Source organism: Numenius arquata, chromosome 9 (genome assembly GCF_964106895.1).
Source record: "Numenius arquata chromosome 9, bNumArq3.hap1.1, whole genome shotgun sequence".
NCBI lineage: Eukaryota > Metazoa > Chordata > Aves > Charadriiformes > Scolopacidae > Numenius > Numenius arquata.
The window spans coordinates 14,047,667-14,070,790 of record NC_133584.1 but is presented as its reverse complement, the minus strand read 5'-3'; the positions used below and the strand labels follow the sequence as shown (position 1 = coordinate 14,070,790).

Below are 23,124 nucleotides of genomic sequence, written 5' to 3'. Positions count from 1 at the left end.
TTTTAGCATGTGTGGTCTTGGAAATGAATAAAGCAGAGAAATCTGATTCGACAGAAATGTCAAGTGAATAAATGAGATGGATTGGTTATGCTCAAAGTAGAACACTTACATAGGTCTCTTTATTTTTCTTCAAAACAATGTGAAGGTTTTTCAGTGTGACAGCAACTGAGTTCAAGGCTGTCCAGTTTGGGTTTCCTCTATGTTCATTCCTGGTTGTCACTGAAAACCTTTCAGAAGAATTTGTGCATGTCTCAACAACAGTATAATTGCAGTCTCCTTGGAAATGGTACAGTCTCCCATCAAAGGTTATATAATGTGGATCCCCAAAAATGTGGCAGGTGCTGGGATTCAATGGATAACATCCCAGGAGTCCGTTCTGCACCTTGCAAACTTCGCTTATTTCACATCTCTCTGAATTGCAAACTACTGTGCCATTTCCAGCACATATACATTGGCCTGCGCAGTCTGTTTGCCAAAAAGCTTCTCCTTTCTGTTAGAGACAATAAAATAAAAATAAATTAAAAGAGTAATGGTAATGATGAACTGTGACATAAGCCCCTGAACCATGTGCAAGAACAAACCTCATAATATTTGCCATTCTGAAGGCAGCCACAGTTGCTCATGGACACACATTGTCCCCCACTGATGACAAAACCACTGTTGCATTCACATCCTTCTACACAAGGTTTGCTGCAGTTCTTTGATGCAAGAGGGTCAACGCACGTGTCTGGACAAGCACTGGTGCATGGATTGTAATGACTATTGGGAGGGCATGCAACAGCTGAAAAACAGCAAACGGCAATGAACTGACAATCACAACTCAAATGAAACAATGGTCCAAAAATGGAATTATTTTGAACTAGTGACAGTGTTGTTTTTTTTTTAAAGAGAAATGCCTTTCTTATTTTGATATCGGAAAGAAAGAAAACGTTCCATGAGAAAAAAGCATGAATGTTTTACACATATATCCTGGATATTAAGCACCTCCAAATCCAAGTAAAAACTAAGCCTCTCTACACTAGATCTAGTACATAGCTGATACATTTCTAGAAGAACACAGATTGCTAAAGTCATTAGATGTAGTCTGGAAATAAACAAACATATTAAAGGCAAAACATCATAGAAAAATCAGAGGTGGTTCCACATTATCAGGAACTTACTGCTACTGGTTTGACAAAGATTTTTGAGATAATGAATAAAATGTTCCTCTGCTCTCTGGCAGAAAACACTAATGGGGTTACTTTTACAGAATTTTATTGCTAAATATTTTGTATAATATGAAGAATTTAAGTTCCCTAAGCTATGTCAGTTATTGACTAAATTAGCCTAAGACAACAAGAGAGCTATTCAAAGATTCATTTATCTACAGAAACTCACGGCAGAAGGTGGCATTCCTCCAGGGAGGGAGAGTCACGCCCGCTGCCTGGCACGTGTCGGCGTAGGCCTCCAGAGCAGCACACAGGAACTCCTGGCCACCATTCAGGGCACAAAGGTCATAGAAGCAGGTGTCAAAGTAGTCCTGGGGGTTGATCACACCGTGGCACCTCTCAAAAGAGCCAGGCCTGGCAGTCAGCATGCCACAGAACTGGTCTGATCGATAGAGCTTCTCCTCTTCTGCACTGCACGGTGGTGAGGGGACGGGGACACCACAAGAGGAGTCATTGTCTGGGACCCGCCAGCTATCCCCCAGCTCATTGGAGTCTGCGGCTTGCTGCCCGTTGGGCATCATGTAATCGTCCTCTCGCCGGTTGTTGAAGTTCCCGCACATGCCACAGGTCAGGTTGAAGTAGGTAGTGGGCACCTTCACCTCCACCGAGTGGTCAGTGTCGTAGGACACTTGGAGCTTGAAGTCTGTCTCCAGGACGATGTAGCGGCCGCTCCTGCTCACCGTGATGGCACCTCCCGCTGCGCTCACCGGCAAGGTATGCCACACATTGTTCACCTAGGGCAGACACACCGCAATGGACGCTGGAATTGTCCCTGGCCTTCCTGGGGTCTCCTGCCCCAGGGAGGGAAACCAGCTGTCAGGCCGGGCACGGCAAACCGGTGCCCGTGATGCCCTTGCACCCCAACACCCCTGCAGCTGCCAGAGCCGTGTCTCTGTTCTGCACTCGGCAGGGGCCTCTGTGCAACACAGGCCACATTCTGTCTTTGCCTGTCCCTCCTCTAGACCCACCACCCCCCAGAAAGGCAAAACAAAGGAACCCAGTGGCTTCAGGGAAGACACCCGGGCCTGGGACAATGGAGATGTCTGGTACATGCCAGGCCCTCCCTTGTAGCCACACCACGCTCGTGCCAGCCCCACTGCTTACCAGCACTCGGCTCTTCTCCTTCTTGACAATGGCAATGCGCACTCCGTACACCTCAACCAGGACTTCGCGCACATAGGACACTCTGGTGTTCCCACGATGCTCGTTCTTGGCCTCAACATTGAAGTAGGGCAGGGAGGTGGTGTTGGAGCACACTTTGGCCAGCGTGTAGGTGCAATTGCCCATGAAACTGTGCGTCACCTTGTCAAAGGTGATGTAGTGAGGGTCACTGTGAACGCGGCAGATGCCATAGGATTCTTCAAGACACTCAGGTTTCCCATCCTGCACCCCGCAGTACTGGTCCGCGGGGCATGAGGCACTGGAGCACTGGACTTTGCTTCCCCGTGCGGGACACGTGCACTTTGAGGAGCAGGTGTTGTCCGTCCAGAATTCCGAGCCCACGGGGTAGTGCTGCCCGTTGTGCCAGCACCCGCACTGCTGGCTGGGCACGCAGCGGTCGTTGTAGAGCAGGTACCCGCTGTCGCACACACATCCTTCCACGCACGGCAGGCTGCAGGTAACAGGAGCCATCGGGTTGACACAGGTGGCAGGGCAGGCTGCAGCACAGGGCTCATAGTGACTGTTGGATGGACAGGTGACGGCTGCCAAGACAGAAGACACGGCCATTACTTGGAGAACATAACACATGCTATGTGCTATATTTTCCTCTTTGAAAAATCAAGAGTCTGCTTGGGTCCTATCTGGTCTGCTTGGCTCCATGGGCGTTCTAAGCCATACCTGGTCAAATGAAACAGAAAACGGACCCTCTAATACTTACAACTACCTGTAAATCGCCACAGCACGTTGTAAAAATATTTCTTATGCCCCGCTCCACTTTGCAGGCCTATTCTGTGTTTTCCTGGTGGTAATGAGCCCTGGTACTGTGTGTGGACTTACGGCAGAAGGTTGCGTTCCTCCACACAGGGATCGTGACGCCAAGCGACTGGCAGGCATCTGCGTAGGACTGCAAGCTCTTGCACAGGGTCTCGTGGTCCAGCCCCAGCTCACACAGGTCATAAGAGCAGGTGTCAAAGTAACTGTTGGGGCTCAGCACAGCGTGGCACATCTGGAAGGGGCCGCTGGTGTCGTTGAGGAGCCCACAGAAGCGGCTGCTGGCAATGACTTGCTTGTCCGTCTCATTGCAGGCTGGGGTGGGGAGCGGTCCGGCTGAGCAGCTGTGGAGAGACAGGCAGAAGGACCCCCCTGGGTCATCTGTGGGCTTCTCCTAGTGCCTCCTCCTCCCCGTCCCCAGACCTGCTGGGGGTCACACACACCTGCTGTCGTTGGACACCTGCCAGCTGTTGCCCAGGCTCGTGGAGTCTGGCTCGGGCATCCCTTCCGGGTTCAGGAAGTCATCCGCTGCCATCCCGTTGTAGTTCCCACACATGCCACAAACCTTCTCCCCAAAGGTGCTGGGAAGCGTCACCTCCACCCGATGGTTCCCATCAAACTTCACTCTCAAGCCAAAGTCTGTTGTGACCACTGTGTAGAATCCGCTGGACGAGACCTGCACGCCCGCGGATGGGGTGCAGGGCAGGACCTCTGCCACTCCGTTGACCTGGAAGGACAGAAACCAAGGCAGGGTTGGAGCAACACATTTGGCACAGCTCTGTCCTCTCACACAGCCCCACCGCCTCTCCCCCTTGTGCTTACCGTCACCACTCCACCCTTCCCCAGCCTTATCCGCTGGCCGGCCACATCGACATCCACGTATCGGACATAGGACACGCGAGTGTTGCCTCCCCTGTGCTCATTGGCCGCTTCCACGTTGAAGTACGGCAGCGAGCTGTTGCTCTCGCACAGCTTGGAAAGGGTGTAGGTGCAGGTGCCCATGAAGTGATGTAGCTGCTTGTCAAACGTGTGGTAGTGAGGGTCTCCTTCCACCACACAGGTCCCTGACAGTGGAAAGACCAGAGGAAACGTTTGGTTAAACACCTCCTGCTGCCTCTGCTCACCAGCCTTCTCTGCACAAAGGACTCCGGCTCCATGGCTGGTCTACTCAACTCACCTGGTCTTGGTATGGGTGCTGGCGTGGTTGTGTCTTCTGAAGGTGTTGTGATGGCGGTGCTTGGTGTTGTTGAAATCACATCACCTACAAAAGAGACAATGGTATAAGCAAATCAATCCTCATTTGCCAGCTCTTATTCAAGACAGAAGCTACTATGATTGCCACAAGAAACAATGACCAGCTTTCCCCACCCTAGCCTTGTACCTGTGCAATATCCCTTTTCAATGGACAGATCATCCAATGCTATGTCGCTCCGGAAATCTTCCCCTATCATGCCCTCCAGGACAATCTAGGGGAAGAGATAGTTCTCAGAATTAGCTACAGCCTACAGCCACATACATGAAGTACCATTACAAAGCACGGTTCATCTCAGGTGGTATTTAGAGCCTCTCCCTTTACCTGCATATTTCCTCTGCTGTGCACCGTGGCCTCTCCCAAGTTCCATTGGTCCCCTTTGTTTCCAGCATCTTTCCATTCCAGTGTTGACGTTTCATCATGAACTACGTACACACGCAGGGCCATTGCCTCAGCCACTCCGTACATGTGATACCAGAAGCGGAAGCAGTGCGGTCCTTCCGAACTGCACACTGGACTGACCAAGCGGGCTACATCACTTGGCTTATGCTCACTTCCTTGCAGGTAGATATAATAGCCCTCTGGAAACAACAGTGTCAAATGTTCACATTAATGAGACAGGACAAGATGAAATCCCTTCATTTACACATTGCATACGGTACAACTTTTCTTCACCCAGCACTTGCGTTAAACTTTCAGTCCCCAAATTTATTTCCAGCAGATTACACTAGTCCACTAGTTCGGGAAAGGAAAGTCTTCCAAAGGGGAGGCCGAGTGTCACAGTGATCCAGTCTCAGCCTGGATATACCTTTGCTGAAGTCTCTTTACAGGAGCTTATGCTAACAGGTCACATGCTTATGGTCACAGGTCCCGCACTGCTCATCCACCCCACAACAGATTCCTGACTGCTGCAGAAGGCTCTGGATTGAGCCTAGGAAACACGCAGCCTGGATTTGTTATTAAAACAGGCTCCATGCCCTCTTCCAAGAGAGGCACACCCAAGTATGGTTTGCTCTTCCTACCTCCAGTTGTGTGGTCGTGGGAAGGGCCGGTATTTGGTGTGGGTGTCGGCCCCTTGTGCCTTATCCAGTCAAAATCATCACTGTTTTCCTGTTGCCACTCACAGAAGTTGACATCAAACGTGCAGGACATATTGCAGGCTGTTGGTGCAGCTGTATATAGTGCAAAAAGAAAAAAACAGTTTCCACGATGAGGTTTGGAATCTTCTCTTTGTTCTCACAATGCCCTTCTAGGTCTCAAGCACCCATGTTCATGAAAAATTTGAAGATGGAATGAGAATAAGTGGCCTCTACTGAAAAATTGACTATAAAATATGAAATTTTAAGTACCTGAGAATGAGTGTTATTTTACAAGTCCCTTTCTCAGCTATCATCATAATACACTAATATCCTCTATTTTTACACTGTGCCACAGTCATAATCCTTGGTCATTGCAAATTGCTCAAAGCTTTCCTATTTGGCACAGTAGTATTCAGCTGACTCTCAAAGTACTGCATAGGTGGAAATCTAGACATCATAATGAGAATTGTCTAACATTTCTTTTTATTTCTTATAAACTGGCATAAGTACTGTCTCAGAATTCTAAAGAGGTTATGCCTTTTTATGTCATAGCTTCATACTTAGGCTGCCATTTCTGCTGGCTTTGGCAATTGCCTCTGGTAGTTCTAGAAGAAGCAATTTCTTGCCTCTAGTCTTACCTCTTTGTTAACTAGTCTACCAAGATAATAAGGGACCAATAGTGTTATGACTGGAAGGCTGAACGGACCTCAACCTGCAGGAATCTTCTTTATTCATTTTAAATCCCTGAATTTATTTCACATGCTTGGTGAAAACCTGGAGCTGTAGACAGGTTGGGTAAGTGATATATTAACACTTCTCCAAAAGGAAAAATATTTTATAAAAGACCAAGTGGTGATTTTTATACAAGTGCTCAATTGTCCCTGGTTGAGCCCTTAATTGACAGCGTATGATGTCTTTCATGTCCCAATTCTGATCAATGGTCTTAGGTCAAAAGTGTTACAATATCACATCCTAAAGTGAATTCTGGAAGCCCATTAGAAGCTTAGATTAGAAGCCCAATCTCCAGAGATGCTAAGTACTTGAAAGCTTCCTGTGTCTCCTTGAACTCCCTTTTCTGAAATTCTCCTCAACTTAGTAATTTGAATTTATATTCATGAGGATTTAGTCGGATGGCTATTCGCTAAATGACCTAATGACTTACCGCAGATGGTATCTTTCCTCCATTCACCCAGATTTACACCTCCAAGTTCACAGGCAGCAGCATATGCCTCTAAAATCTTGCAAAATTGATCAGAATTCCCCTCTGTGGCACACAGGTCATAGACACAGCTCTCAAAATACAGCTGTGGGGGAATATGCCAATGGCAGGCCTGAAAAGGCCCATTATTTTTCAAAATAATTTTGCAAAGTTCTTCATATTCTTTCTCTTTTGCTGTGTCACAAGTGGGTGGTACAACTGAAACTGGATTACACCTGTATCAAAAATAAACAGCAGCATGGTTATATAATAAAACTTTATATTTTATTCTATCCTGCAAGGCATGCCTCAACAGAAATAGAATCCTATGCCAAATTCTATGGATTTGCTGTGTATAGTCATCTTTAGTGTCTCAAAATCAAAAGTGAGAAATATTACAATTTGACTCAGAATTCCCCATTAAGAATATAATTGTGAAGTGTTGACATATGACTGTCTGTCCATAGGTTGAAGTCCAGAAGAAACCAACAAATTGGCTAACACAACCAAGATCATTTCAGTTCAATATTGCATATACTGAGAGCAATAATTTGCATGTGAAAGCATTAATAGCCAGATAAACGTCCCATGTTTATGTTAATCAATGTGGAGTTATCTTAGGAGCTGAATCTGAGAGATATATTTGGACTTCTTAGAGTAAGGTAATATAAAGGAGATATTTTAGAATAAACACCTAAGAAAAAAACCCAGTTATATGCAAAAAAGGAGCCCAGTTTCAAATAAAATCTACAAAGGTCATGTGGAAAACCTCTGAAGGATGATTTTACAATTTCAATGCTTTCTATTGAAAAGTGGAGTTATACGAAGGTGAAAATACTAGCAAACAAGTAATATCAAAGAAGGGTTACTATGGAATATAAGTAATGCACATTAATCCTATAACTAGATGATTTATGTTTCAGGCATTTTGCTGTTTCCCAAAGTATTAGCAGATACTTACGTCCTATTGTCATCCTTCACTAGCCAGCTGTCACCAAATTTATTTGGATCCTGTTCTAAGACTTTATCTGGTTTTAGAAAATCATCCAGTTGGTTGTCATTGAATGTCCCACACAGACCACACAGCTGTCCTTTGAGACTTTCATCAACCAGAATGAAAAGCTCCTGGTCACCATCAAACTTCACCTGGATCCCTAGAGAGGTATCAATGACCACATAATGTCCTTTTATAGCTGCTCGGGCTCCATGGTTCAAATCCACAGGAAGATAAACTTGAACTCCATTCACCTAAACAAAACAAAACCCACACAGCTGGGTAAGTCAATAAAGCTCCCAGGAACAAAGAGGACATCTACACTGCCAGTACTATAGCTTTCACCACCAGGTCAGCCTTACTCTAGTGAACAATGCAGACACAAAACTTTGAAGCTTAGCAGAGCCTAACGGGCTGCGTACTTATTGCACATCTTGAATAGAGCTTTGTAGCATACGTTAAGCTCTATGCTGTCACAACGACACACATAGCAATACTTGGAATAGTTTAAAGCTAGCTTTGGTATGAATGAGTCTGAGAGTGTATAGCAAAAATACCATTTTTATTTTAAAGGCCAGTTCTATAAATTTCAGACTGAGATTTAGTTCAACAGAAACTTTCTCTTATAGATGAAGCTATGGATGAAGATGGGGTTTTTTTCCTACAACCTCATTTAGAAAAGATTTGAATGGACAGAAGGAAGCTATGCTGATTTCTGCCTTTCTGAAAAAAAAATAATCAAGTCTGACTTTTAGCATGTGTGGTCTTGGAAATGAATAAAGCAGAGAAATCTGATTCGACAGAAATGTCAAGTGAATAAATGAGATGGATTGGTTATGCTCAAAGTAGAACACTTACATAGGTCTCTTTATTTTTCTTCAAAACAATGTGAAGGTTTTTCAGTGTGACAGCAACTGAGTTCAAGGCTGTCCAGTTTGGGTTTCCTCTATGTTCATTCCTGGTTGTCACTGAAAACCTTTCAGAAGAATTTGTGCATGTCTCAACAACAGTATAATTGCAGTCTCCTTGGAAATGGTACAGTCTCCCATCAAAGGTTATATAATGTGGATCCCCAAAAATGTGGCAGGTGCTGGGATTCAATGGATAACATCCCAGGAGTCCGTTCTGCACCTTGCAAACTTCGCTTATTTCACATCTCTCTGAATTGCAAACTACTGTGCCATTTCCAGCACATATACATTGGCCTGCGCAGTCTGTTTGCCAAAAAGCTTCTCCTTTCTGTTAGAGACAATAAAATAAAAATAAATTAAAAGAGTAATGGTAATGATGAACTGTGACATAAGCCCCTGAACCATGTGCAAGAACAAACCTCATAATATTTGCCATTCTGAAGGCAGCCACAGTTGCTCATGGACACACATTGTCCCCCACTGATGACAAAACCACTGTTGCATTCACATCCTTCTACACAAGGTTTGCTGCAGTTCTTTGATGCAAGAGGGTCAACGCACGTGTCTGGACAAGCACTGGTGCATGGATTGTAATGACTATTGGGAGGGCATGCAACAGCTGAAAAACAGCAAACGGCAATGAACTGACAATCACAACTCAAATGAAACAATGGTCCAAAAATGGAATTATTTTGAACTAGTGACAGTGTTGTTTTTTTTTTAAAGAGAAATGCCTTTCTTATTTTGATATCGGAAAGAAAGAAAACGTTCCATGAGAAAAAAGCATGAATGTTTTACACATATATCCTGGATATTAAGCACCTCCAAATCCAAGTAAAAACTAAGCCTCTCTACACTAGATCTAGTACATAGCTGATACATTTCTAGAAGAACACAGATTGCTAAAGTCATTAGATGTAGTCTGGAAATAAACAAACATATTAAAGGCAAAACATCATAGAAAAATCAGAGGTGGTTCCACATTATCAGGAACTTACTGCTACTGGTTTGACAAAGATTTTTGAGATAATGAATAAAATGTTCCTCTGCTCTCTGGCAGAAAACACTAATGGGGTTACTTTTACAGAATTTTATTGCTAAATATTTTGTATAATATGAAGAATTTAAGTTCCCTAAGCTATGTCAGTTATTGACTAAATTAGCCTAAGACAACAAGAGAGCTATTCAAAGATTCATTTATCTACAGAAACTCACGGCAGAAGGTGGCATTCCTCCAGGGAGGGAGAGTCACGCCCGCTGCCTGGCACGTGTCGGCGTAGGCCTCCAGAGCAGCACACAGGAACTCCTGGCCACCATTCAGGGCACAAAGGTCATAGAAGCAGGTGTCAAAGTAGTCCTGGGGGTTGATCACACCGTGGCACCTCTCAAAAGAGCCAGGCCTGGCAGTCAGCATGCCACAGAACTGGTCTGATCGATAGAGCTTCTCCTCTTCTGCACTGCACGGTGGTGAGGGGACGGGGACACCACAAGAGGAGTCATTGTCTGGGACCCGCCAGCTATCCCCCAGCTCATTGGAGTCTGCGGCTTGCTGCCCGTTGGGCATCATGTAATCGTCCTCTCGCCGGTTGTTGAAGTTCCCGCACATGCCACAGGTCAGGTTGAAGTAGGTAGTGGGCACCTTCACCTCCACCGAGTGGTCAGTGTCGTAGGACACTTGGAGCTTGAAGTCTGTCTCCAGGACGATGTAGCGGCCGCTCCTGCTCACCGTGATGGCACCTCCCGCTGCGCTCACCGGCAAGGTATGCCACACATTGTTCACCTAGGGCAGACACACCGCAATGGACGCTGGAATTGTCCCTGGCCTTCCTGGGGTCTCCTGCCCCAGGGAGGGAAATCAGCTGTCAGGCCGGGCACGGCAAACCGGTGCCCGTGATGCCCTTGCACCCCAACACCCCTGCAGCTGCCAGAGCCGTGTCTCTGTTCTGCACTCGGCAGGGGCCTCTGTGCAACACAGGCCACATTCCGTCTTTGCCTGTCCCTCCTCTAGACCCGCCACCCCCCAGAAAGGCAAAACAAAGGAACCCAGTGGCTTCAGGGAAGACACCCGGGCCTGGGACAATGGAGATGTCTGGTACATGCCAGGCCCTCCCTTGTAGCCACACCACGCTCGTGCCAGCCCCACTGCTTACCAGCACTCGGCTCTTCTCCTTCTTGACAATGGCAATGCGCACTCCGTACACCTCAACCAGGACTTCGCGCACATAGGACACTCTGGTGTTCCCACGATGCTCGTTCTTGGCCTCAACATTGAAGTAGGGCAGGGAGGTGGTGTTGGAGCACACTTTGGCCAGCGTGTAGGTGCAGTTGCCCATAAAGTTGTGCGTCACCTTGTCAAAGGTGAGGTAGTGAGGGTCACCGTGGACGTGGCAGATGCCATAGGATTCTTCGAGACACTCAGGTTTCCCATCCTGCACCCCGCAGTACTGGTCCGCGGGGCATGAGGCACTGGAGCACTGGACTTTGCTTCCCCGTGCGGGACACGTGCACTTTGAGGAGCAGGTGTTGTCCGTCCAGAATTCCGAGCCCACGGGGTAGTGCTGCCCGTTGTGCCAGCACCCGCACTGCTGGCTGGGCACGCAGCGGTCGTTGTAGAGCAGGTACCCGCTGTCGCACACACATCCTTCCACACATGGCAGGCTGCAGTTGTAGGGTGCTATTGGGTTGACACAGGTGGCAGGACAGGCTGCAGCACAGGGCTCATAGTGACTGTTTGCAGGGCATGCTAGTGCTGTGTTAGAAAAGATAAAAAAGATTAATAAGGAGGTTTAACTACTGAAGCATTGGGTTTTGTTTAATATCATATTCTGCTTTGTTTTGAAATATTTGGAAACATCTTGGAGTTCTGAGGCAGTTTGATGTATGTCTTTGCTATCTTACTGCCCTTTTATTTCTTTTGATATTTGGGCTATTTAAAGTTGCCCTCATGGAGAATTTCTTAGGAGACCTCTTATTCCTGAAGAGTATTGCTTTGAATTCTTGCATTGGGCTGAGGTGCCTGGTGTTATGTTAGTTATTTGTTCTAGACGTGCCATATTTAAAGTATAGACCTGGTATTTAATTCTAATCATATTGTAGCTTCTTAATTAATTTTTTTTCCACTTCACTAGGGTTTCTAATGTTTATTAAATAATCAGGATGTGCAAGTGCTCTATTCTCTTTTCGATCTTGTTACATATACAACATGTAGATACCCAAGCTAATTGGACATTTTCAACAGTAACATTTTCATTTGAGAAAATTCCAGAACTGAAGTTTCCTGAGCAATCTTTTTTCAGCTTCTGTATCTTTATGTGATGTCATTCAGTTTTTAATGACATATTTTCTACTCTATTTTTAGCCTGCTTTCATAAGGAGACAGAGATCACACAATTACATCGTACATTTCTCTGCTCATCCTCCCACTTACAAAATATGACCCAGCTGACTTATTGGAAATTAGTTGGTGAGGTTGGTAGAGGACAAAAACATATTCACGTCCATTAGATGAAATAGGCACCAGGGAAAGAAGAGAGATCCTGCAAGCTTCTTCAACAGAAAGAACAGCTACAGAGAGGGCTCACTCCTGCTTAGAAACTATAGAATCTACGGGAGAGAAAACCTCAGTAATGTAACTAGCAGAGAAAATGCTCCAGTCAGAGACTGTGGTCAAATGTGAAACAAAAGTCAGAAAGAAACCAGACTTCAGTCATTTCAGTGTTTACAGACAAGTCTCTTTCTTTAGTCTCCCAAACTCCTTCAGCGCAGAAGGCACATAGAGCACTGGATCACTATTTCATATTCCTTGCATTGCTTCAGGTGGAAGCAGATCTATTCAGGACTTTCAGATGGTATTTAAATCCTGTTCTAAAGGTAACTTTTTTTTTTTCTATAATATATGCCTGCATGCTTGAGAAATGTTCTTTGTTTAGTCTTTAACATTGTTCACAGAAGAAAGGTCATTATTCCCATTTAATCTACAGCACAGACTTCTCATACTTCAATACTTGACACCTTTTGTCTTGTGTCTCTGTGTTTCTGTCTTTTCCTCACCCTCACTATCTTCTCCACTTCCATGTGTGGAAGTGTGGTTACAATCTCCATTGCACAGGCTTCCTTCTTAAGTCCTGGCCTTTAATTCCAGGCTGCCTACCTGCATTGCCTCCTCTCCCATCTGAAACCATGAATCACTCCACCTGTACAGGACAATGATGCTTTCCTCTACATCCATAGGCATGAATGGCTCGCACTTCCTCTTCTGTTATACATTCAGGAGTTTGCACCACTGATAGCGTTTCCAATACTCTCTTCTCCCATCTATAGCTCTGCCTTTCATCTACTCTGGCTCATGTCCCTTCGATGTTCCTATAAGGTATCAGCCCTGATGTGTTTTTGCTGAGGTTGCTGCGGGAGGAGAAAGTTTCTATTCTGTTACCTGGGTGCCTGGCCACCACACAGGGTAGAGAGGTTGGGAGTATAGGAGAAGGCAGCTCAGGCTCTCAGCAGGGAAGGTGGGTAAAACTCTTACATGTCTACAAAGCATGTGCAAAATTAGATATTTTTTTTTTCTCAAAGACACTTAAGTTTAGTCATAGCTTCTTCAGAAGGCAAAAAACTCTCTAAGTCAAATGTCCCTGACACACTTAATACCCCTGAAGAAAAATATAGAGACACTAGAGGAATTCAAAGGAAAAGCATCCAATTCTATTTTAAGATGGGCTAGACAGTATTTTCTCCTTTCATCAGAAGCAGTTAACTATTTTCACTAGAATTCTTCCCAAAGGAATCAAACTGAGGACTTATACGTAACCCTGAAATCTTTAGCCTGATCAGTCAAGATTCACAATGTTATATGAATTCAAGTGTCTTGTAAGGCTCTGTCTTCAAGAGGTCCTAATTATACCTCCTGACAAGTGGTAATTTCCAGTAATCTTTGATACATACGGCAGAAGGTTGCATTTCTCCATGGTGTCAGTTGGACTCCTGCAGCTTGGCACACATCTGCATAAGCCTGCAAGTTTTCACAGAGGGCTGCATTGTTCAGATGAAGTTCACAGAGATCGTACTGGCAGGCTTCAGAATAACTTTGTGGATCAACTACTGAGTGGCAATTCTGGAATGGACCATTGGGATCTGTGATCAGACCACAGTATTCATTGCTTTGGATCATATGTTTTTCATCCACAGTGCAATTTGGGGTGTGGCCATCATCTGGCAAGCACCTAGTGTGGAAAAAAAAGAAGATGTGGAAAAATTCACCGATGTACTTCGGATGCACTAGCACCTAAGATGCTTTTCAAGTCACATCTACCAAAACTACAGGGCTCTCTCCAGGCTAAGCATGATATATTTTAAAGCTCTAAATTTCAAATACTTAGGATAGAAAATCAGATTTTAATACGATCTCACCCTTATAACCTTTGAGAGGCCTGGAATAAACCTAAATATGAATTTTGCCTCTCTTTTAAGTCAACCTTTCTACATGGAAGATACATAGGAAGTACAAATAGAAAGTAAAAGTATTCAAAGTTAAACCTCTACTATCATTAGATAATATATTATGAAATTATATAATGAATGGTAAAGTATCTCAGAAGAGTTTAAACAGGAACTTCAAGTATTAGCATTAATATACTATAACTATAACTGAAATCTTAGTGGGCATCTGCAGTGTTTTATTCAAATTTCCTCCTTTTAAGTAAGTTAAATTTGCTGTGAAACTTTATCCAGATAGATAAATTAAGCACACTGAAAAGGCTACATTTTATCCCTAGTGCCTGACAATTTTGGCTCACATAAAACAGTTATTTAAAACACTGGTCATTCCATAACCAACAGCTAAGGCCTAACATCCTGGCTGGAGTCCTACCTGGAGTCATTGTAAACCTGCCAACTGTTGCCAAGGCTGGTCGAGTTTGCTTCCATCCCTCCACTTGGGTTAAGAAAGTCATCTTCTTTGTGCCCGTTATAATTTCCACATATTCCACAGACTTTAGACATATAGGTATTGGGAAGAGTGATTTCTGCTCTGTGATTTCCATCAAACTTGACATTCAGCCCAAAGTCAGTAGTCACCACAACGTACTGCCCACTGAAGGAAATACTGACACCCTGTGCCAATGTCAGAGGCAGCACCTGGCTGACTCCATCAATCTGAAGGAGCAGAGAAGGACAAGCATTATAACCACTTCAAAAGAAGTATTTTTAATGGTGACCCTCTTAGATTACATCCCTATAATTGAACATAGGCCTTGCAGAGACTTTAATTATCATCTACTTTGATTGTTTGTTCTTATTACATATGTAAGAAAGTTTGGTTTACTTAGAAACTTATATATAATAAAAATGGTAAATACAGGGGAAAGGTATAAAAGAGAAGCTGTTGGACAAATGTGGGTATACGAGTTTACTGTGTTTCTAAGGTCTGATGGGAAAGGTCTCGTGTACATTTAAAACCTTATCTCCTGACACATCAATTGTTGCACTATTTTCTTATAAGGGTGGTGATGAAGTAAGGTGACCTATTCATATATTGGGGTTTGAATCAAACATGTCTGCTGCTTTGGCCCTTTATGGAAAGGAGCCATAAAGAAGCCTTAAAATACAATAGCTGGCCAAGTGACACAATCAGTGTGAGGAGAGTCATCAGATTGTCACTCTAGGACCCTCTTATCTGGCCCTGCTTTATGGTAAATGCCATGTTAAGTGAAGTTAGCAGTGATGTGGAATAACTAGAAATGAAGAATAAGCATTCAGCTTTACGGGCTACCACACAGGATCGGGAAATAACCACCAGCATGGACTTGGTTAATGCAGGGCCTTTTTATTCCCTGATGCAGACCAAGCTTGAGTATGGGGAGCACACTAGAAAGGTAGGCTAGCCCATCAACCCCATCTGGAACAGCAGCTCCAATCCCACCTTTTAGCAGTACAGCACAAAAAATTAGTCTATGTTTTCAGTCCTGAAATTCCAATGTTTAAGAACTCCACACTACTCCTACTCCTAAATACCTGACTGCCCTCTAAACATTACTGTATGTATGCTGGAAATTTGTAGTCGTTGTATAACAATTCTTTCATGCACACTATGAGTTACTGATGATAGATAGTGGGCTTCAGCCTTACCTTAACAATTCTACTTTTACCCAGATTGATCCTGTAGCCATATACATCGATGTCCACATATTGGACATAGGACACACGAGTGTTGCTTCCCCTGTGCTCATTGGCCGCTTCCACATTGAAGTACGGCAGCGAGCTGTTGCTCTCGCACAGCTTGGAGAGGGTGTATGTGCAGGTGCCCATGAAGTCATGACGCTGCTTGTCAAATGTGTAGTAGTGAGGATCCCCGTGTATACTGCAGATTGCTGCCAGAGACAGAAAAAAGAATATGTTCTCATTAATAAATGGATCCACCCAGAAAAGCCACCTCATGCCTTCAATGTGCAGCGGGAAAACACAATCATCCCCATTTTCTTGGGACCCCATGACCTTAAAGGTCCCTTCCAACCTAGACAATTCTATGATTCTATGATTCTACAGATTACATATGGTGAAACTAAAGCAGAAAAGGAAGATTTATATGGCATAAGGCAGTGCCACAGACAGATACTCAAAGAAATTAACTGAAGCAAATAAGTAGCACTGGTAGTAACAAATTTAGGTGCCCTTCTACAGCCCACTGACTAGCATATGTGATTGGCTAAAATTACCTGTCATTGGAGGCAGTGTAGGTTCTGTTGGTGTAGGTGGTGGTGGTGTAGGGATAGGGTCAGCTTCTGTTAGCAGAAAAGACAAGGCAGTACAATGAGTTATAACATTACATGTTGAACACTACATACACACGAACATACATGAATTTCCACTTTCTCTTCACCAGCATAAAGTTAGAAGTTTTTTATTGAAACAAGTGGAACTGCCTGTATTTAAAAACGAGGATGTGTGGGTCTTTTGAGTGCTTAGGAAAGCTCATCTGATTGTTAACTTGGTGACAGTGGCTGAGCTTGTGCTGGTGTGCTTCTCTGGAGCTGGAAGTGTATTTACAATTGGATATGTGACTCCCTCTGGTGTGTATGTTAGGGCATGAGGGTCATACTCTCTGCAAGCGTTGGCAGGTCTGGGAGTAAGTAGCCTACCAGCAGATGCCCTATAGCAGAAAAAAATAACTCTCAGGGCACTGGTGGTTTCTAATCAGAGAGTTTTGTTTTTTCTTCAAAATGAAATTTATATAGGAATATGACAGCTGTAAGAGCTCTCTACCAACAAACACAACAGTCATGTTGCAGAGTCTTCCCTCATGCCTGCTTCTTCTTGCAAACAAATAGTAGCATTTTCCCCACCTATTCTATATCCATCACAAAGCTATCTTCCAAAATAAGTGGTCCTCTTGGTGTACTTGTATGTGTGAACTAGCAACACCAGGGTGAGTATTCTCTTGATGTCACGTTCATTCACCTAGTGACATGCAAATGAGTGATGGATCTGAATCTCTGGAAATACAACAGGCTGACTAAAACCTTCAGAGCACATGTGCGTTCACTCCTGCCCCTTTGGAGAAAACAGAACAACTCTCCTCATTCAGGTGCACTCCTACCGCACCCTTGAGAGCTCTGTACTATGAACTGAGTGTGCAGTAACAGTCAGCGTACAAGGAGATAACCAAGTGATGAACTGATTAATGGAGAACAGCGCTTTCCAACCTACTTATAGATGCACTACAGGTATATAATCATCCAAGTGAATCCATAAGTAAGGCAGTTGGTGTTCTGTATTACTGACAGTGCTAACAACATTATTTATAGGTATTAAGTTGTAATATAGAAAATAAATCATACGAGAACAAATTAGAGATTTTTGAATAATGACGTAGTAATTACATACTATGATGGCACTGCTTTTGTGATAACCTTGTGATTCAAATTCAGATGGATGTGGGGGTTTTGCAAAATACTTACGATTACAATTTAGAAAAAGCCAATAGATTTCACATATCTCGAAACGTAGTGTATACTGATAAATCTCTGCACAAAAGGATCCTGTTCACTTAATGAGCTCTAACTTCAAAGCTGAAGATATTTTGTATTAACCTGCCTGAAAAGTGGGATCAGCTCCTTTGCATGCACTGGTTTCTTAAACACCTGCTGCATATTTGCCCATTTCACATCCAGCTCCCTACTGCATTGTAAATGCAGGTTTTGCATATCTAGCCCGGAATTGCCCTTTTCAGTCTTTAAACTTTGGAAAAAAATTATCAGAAAATCCTGATAATGGCTGTAGTCTCATAATGGATACTCCTCAACAGCTTTAAGCTAACTTTGTTGTAGAGCAGACCAAAAAAAGCAGAAGAAAACCTCTTGCAAAGATTATTGTCCCTTGAGATCTCAAGTGAAGAAGTTCTGCAAATGACATTATGAATGTCAAACATCATAACGTAAAGACTGCTTGCTACAGTTGCCTTGGAAGCTAATTTTTCATGTGACAAATGGACATATATTTAGTTTTTCATCAGTTTGATTAAAATGTCTATTCAATCAAACATTCTTGTAGAAGCAAAAAGGTTGAGAGGACTTTGATTTTTACTAGACCTAATAATTCACTTAACTTTCATCATATTTGTAGCCATATAACTTAAGAGAGAGAGAGGAGCACTTTTCTCTTGTGTCTTGGAGTTATAATGGTGCACTATTTAGTGACTAAATAATGTGCTAATATGCCTGGAAAAATGAAGAACTGTCTTTCCCTAGGCCCTCACCCTCCCAAAGGACCCCAAGTGTTTTTCACAGAATTTTAAAGAAAATAATATGTTCTGAGGATGTGGACCTGAATAGAAATCTTCATCTTGGCTGGAATAAATTTGAAACATTTTGTTGTCATTATATGAGTAGCATTTCACAGAGGATGAGGCCCATTCAGACCTAGTAACAATTTCTATATAATTTTCAGCTAATTTCTTGTTCAATTCACATTTTGTAAGTATTACATGCTTTTCAGTTAAGACGGGACAAAACTGTAATTCACTTCCAGACCCTAGTCATCTACAGCTTGTGCCAGTCACAGGGCCAAGGATCAAGATCAAATTGCCAACTCATAGTCAGAGGTGGTAGTGCAACTCATCTTTATTGACTCACAGTTATTTATTTTTGTGACATATGGCAATGCTGTGTATTTGCTGAGCTTGTATGAACTGAGATTCGCTGTAAAATTCTGATTAGAACATTTAATCTAGAAGTAAAGACCAATGTGCATAACCTTGTCTGGGTTTAGAGATGCACTTCAGACTTAAAGGTAAAGTTTGCTGGACCTTGTGAACATGGTCACATTTGCAGAGAAAGGGATAGCTTGTTCTGTACATTTGAGGTGGTGAGGAAAGATTTATAAGGAAACTACAACAAAACAGATACCATTCAAATGAAGCGAGATGTAGATTTTTTGTCATTTTTCTTTTGTGGTTTGAACTCATAAGGAGTTTCTATATTGTATATGGAATTGAGTAATTGTCAACAGCTTAACAGAGATGAAGAAGGAGTATCCACTGAGGACTGAGGTGCAAACACAGAAACACAGACTTACCACAGGATCCATCCCTTACTCTCACATTGTCCAGTGCCGTATCCCCATACTCTGTCAGTCCTCGGACAGCCTCAAAAATTACCTAGGCAGGATGCAAAGTCAATCACTTCATCAGAGTTGTTTAAGCAAATATGACACCATTTCCCTTAGCATGTTTTCAAAATATTCTTTCTGGTCTATCTCTAAGGGCATCAAGTAAGCTGAGGTTATAACAGTTTTCCTAGCTTCCCTCAGAGGCCTAAAATATATATTCTGTAATAAGCTAAGGACTTCAAGAAACATTGCGGACTGATAAAAGATTTATGAGATTAGTTGTCTGGATTCTACAGAGGAGTCAAATGTAGGCAGCATCCCAAAGTTCAAATTTTAAATCACAGCAGACAAACCTGCCTTTAATTAAGGCACCTAAAGTCATTTACTTCATGATAAAATGAAGGAGGGAAAGAAAGAAAAAGAAAACTGAATATATTTTATCCCCTAACTAACAGCACCAGTAAAACTCAGGGGGCTGTTTGTTTCTTCTCTTAGTTCATTGGCACAGAGCATGAGGCCATTATATTTAAAAAATATAAACCAAGCAAAACTTGGTTATATTTTCTAGTTTACAGGCACAATCTTTTGCAGCCTGCAAGGGGAGAACAAATGCTGGCATTGGACAAAGAAACTTATTCTGAAAATATATTACCTTTATCTTTCTCTGTGTTGGAAAAGTATGAGTGATGGCACCATATTTCCACAAGGAACTCTGGTTTCCCCTCCGACTCCACACTATAGACTCTCCTGTGCTGTCTTTAATAAGCACTCTCAGCTCATTCATGTCTTCTGACCCAAACATATAGTACCAGAAGTCTATGCATATTTTTTTAGAAACCACAGTGTCTGGGCTCTCAAGCCTGTTGGTGTCGAATGGAATCAGATTACTTGCTTCTTGGTAGATGAAATAGCCTTCTGCAGAGTGAAAAAAATTAAAATATGGTTGAATCTTTGTAGTTTATTAGGTGTCATTTAAAACTGAAGTACAACCCAATTCTAGAAGATATCAAGAGCATCATTAGCAATGCAAAGAAACAAAGTAGAGGCTGTTTGGAATTCACATTGCAATGGTTAGCACCACATAGTTATCCAAACCAGACTGTGAGCTGGAAAGCAAAGAAAATATATCCCATCTCACAGGAACAGTTATTTTTGGTTTGCAATTAAAGATGTAGGCCTCTTTCAAGCGAGAGCACCCCCAGACACAGTGCCCCACTGATCCATGTTCAGTTTCCTCTTTCCTCAAGGGAAAATGATGCAATCTGCTATACACCTTCTCTTGTGAGATACATTTTTTTTCTAAAGATTTTGTTTTCAAGATGAGCAAATCCCTAGCACAAGGAAAATTACAACTCACCAGCATTTGGTTTTGTCTCAAAATGGAAGGAATAGAAAGCAATGCAGACATTTCTATGAAAATATTTACGTCTGACATCATGAAAAGGAAGAAAACTTTTCAAAATTCAGAAACTCACAGTATTTCTTTTAAGATTTGAAATGCTTTAGTCTGAATTGGTTCAATATGAGATCACATTTTGCTTTACTAGGGCTGAAGTTTTTTTGCTTCTCATGGGCTAAGATCAAAGCTACATTTCCCCAGTGCAGTTAAAATCAAGTCTCTCCCATTTTACTACAGAAAGGAACCAAAAACAAATGAATGATCTTTTCTATATGAAAAAGAATGGCTCCATACATAACATCTAACATTCAGTCATAGTTTGTTGTTTTAGTTGGCAAGAAAACGTAAGTCACATTTAAAGTTATATGGTCTGTGTCAATTCAAAAAGCAAAACATTATTATTTGTGTGAATTCAAACTAAAAATATTTAATTTCTTCTTTCAACAGGCAATTTTAACTTTTAGTATCAAAACACTAAAAGTGCAGTAAATTATTTAGCAAAAATCCTAACTAATACTCTTCTAATCGGCTTACTGAGTCTGACAGTAGCTGATCTTTCAGCCTCAAGATAATTACAGAAAGCAATATGATTGCAGAATGATCCCCCATAAATGGATCTGCTGTGGCAAGGATAGTGGTTCAAACAGAGAGATAGAGGCATACTAAGCACTTGTTTGATGATATGACCATGTTAGACCTCAGTTTTTTAATAGCGTGTAGCTGAGGACAAGCTTTTTAAAGATAGTCTTTCATTTCAGACTTGATCTTGCAACACTTTGCCAGCATGAACGTCATCTAGTGCCAGTACAGCAATCATTAAATTTATTGCCATTAGCTGGTATCAGCGTAATTTGGCCACAAGACCTCTTTTGCATAGTGATTGTTGCATGTCACTGCATTCTCTATGAGACATAAGCATAACATAATTAGCTTTCTTCTACTTCCACACACTGATAAAGGTTTCCAACCTGTGATGTGCCAACCAGTTTTGTTTACTCATAACTGACACGGTAAAAAGTCAAAGACAGGCATCAGCATGTAATGAAGCTGACACATTTCAAAGGTTTTCATGAATCTCTTTTCTCTTTCACAGAAAGAAGAAGAAAAGTAGTCAAACTGTTTTCAAAAGGAAATCAACATTGCCACAACCGAGCACTTACTTCCATCAGGATAGTCTCCATCAGGACCCGTTCCATCAGTCGGAGTATCATGTTTGGTTCGTATCCACACTCCCTGGTTGACATTGCAAGGCTGGGTCCAGTCACAAAATGGTCTTGAGTTGTTGTTAAAATCACATCTGGTGAGGTAGGCTGAAATACAACACATTAAAGTAAGGAAGAAGAGCTTGTACGCTCAAAATCTGTGTTGGTTGTTAACAGCACTAGCAACATGCAGTTACCTGTTTCAGGATCCCATGTTCTCAAGCCACCAGTTGGTCTTTGCTTGATCCTGCCAAGAAAAACAACACTGTGAAGCCCTTGTAGAATTAGTGATTCAAAAACTGTTTAAGAAAGAATGTTGGGACCTCAAGATATATCTTTGGGCGTTTCACTGAATAACTAAATAAATCCAGGTTTTCATCCATGTCTGACTCTTTCTCTTCCCATATGTGCTTACTCCTTCATGGTAAAGTTCTGACAGTGAGTCAAAGGTGGGATATGTTCACTCCATCTAGTGTGGAAGGATCCTCTGCTCTGTATCCCACTGAACTTAAAGGATCCCAGCTCTCCTAGGTACAGGGAGCTATGGAAGGGGTAGATGGATGCAGTTTAGCTCAGACAATACCAGGATAATAACAAAGACTTGCTACTAACTTGCTCATGGCATTGTCATCCCCATTGTTGCAAAGCAAAGTGTATGTGTACTCCGTAACTGTTATTTGTTGAAAGACTATGTATTTCCTTTAAGTCCTGAAAATATCTCATTACACAAAGCTGTCATCTCATTCAGCTCTTCTAATTTACCCTGAAAACGCTGCAGAACAAAAGCAGTTACAAAAGCATAGTTCTTGTGGTGCTACAGTCCTGCAGAGATGAGTAGACAGAAGACCAAAATCTCACCGCAGATCACAGCCTAGATGGCTCTGTTCTTTGGGTGTTTTGCATAGGGAAGGGATTTCAAGGATTGCAAGGCTACAATAGTAGTTCTTTCTCTGACTATGGTCCACAATTTCAGGAGGCAGGGTTCAGTTCCACCCTCTGTGGTGCCCTCTCCTTAATTATCCTTATTGTACTTGACACAGTATAGAGAATCTGTCTTAAGTGAATGCATCACAGTGAATGTCCCCACTGCCCCTCAAAATCTAAGCACTGACATTTAGAGAAACTTGGGAGATTAAGAGCAAATATCACACAATCAATTCATCAATGAAATGCAGCAAGCAACTGGAAAACAGACCAAGCTGAGGCTAAGGAGGAAAGAGAATACACGAAGACAGATAAAGTAAGAAAATTTGCTTGTACTTGTTGGATTTCTTCTTTCATGAGAAAGGGAAAGCTGTGAGAAGTTGCCACTTCATCTCTATTCAGTGCTGTCCTTCAGCAGTTACACAT

At 42.7% G+C, this 23,124-nt stretch overlaps 1 protein-coding gene across 1 annotated transcript in view; it reads right to left on the bottom strand.

Moving 5' to 3' along the window:
* Positions 1-21,783, bottom strand: part of FCGBP (Fc gamma binding protein) — a 39,406-nt gene extending 17,623 nt beyond the window's left edge. The window contains exons 1-24 of the mRNA XM_074153576.1: positions 21,733-21,783; positions 19,141-19,222; positions 16,284-16,349; positions 15,697-15,938; positions 14,441-14,724; positions 13,516-13,793; positions 10,725-11,323; positions 9,790-10,354; positions 8,994-9,193; positions 8,522-8,902; positions 7,631-7,917; positions 6,887-6,905; positions 6,634-6,775; positions 5,415-5,564; positions 4,717-4,973; positions 4,522-4,606; positions 4,318-4,401; positions 3,963-4,204; positions 3,584-3,867; positions 3,207-3,484; positions 2,313-2,911; positions 1,378-1,942; positions 582-781; positions 110-490 (exon numbers count right to left, since the gene is read on the bottom strand). Of these exons, the coding sequence (XP_074009677.1) occupies positions 110-490; positions 582-781; positions 1,378-1,942; positions 2,313-2,911; positions 3,207-3,484; positions 3,584-3,867; positions 3,963-4,204; positions 4,318-4,401; positions 4,522-4,606; positions 4,717-4,973; positions 5,415-5,564; positions 6,634-6,775; positions 6,887-6,905; positions 7,631-7,917; positions 8,522-8,902; positions 8,994-9,193; positions 9,790-10,354; positions 10,725-11,323; positions 13,516-13,793; positions 14,441-14,724; positions 15,697-15,938; positions 16,284-16,349; positions 19,141-19,222; positions 21,733-21,783 (6,321 nt within the window). The remainder of the gene's footprint in view (positions 1-109; positions 491-581; positions 782-1,377; positions 1,943-2,312; positions 2,912-3,206; positions 3,485-3,583; positions 3,868-3,962; positions 4,205-4,317; positions 4,402-4,521; positions 4,607-4,716; positions 4,974-5,414; positions 5,565-6,633; positions 6,776-6,886; positions 6,906-7,630; positions 7,918-8,521; positions 8,903-8,993; positions 9,194-9,789; positions 10,355-10,724; positions 11,324-13,515; positions 13,794-14,440; positions 14,725-15,696; positions 15,939-16,283; positions 16,350-19,140; positions 19,223-21,732) is intronic.
* Between the last annotated feature and the right edge of the window lie 1,341 nt (positions 21,784-23,124).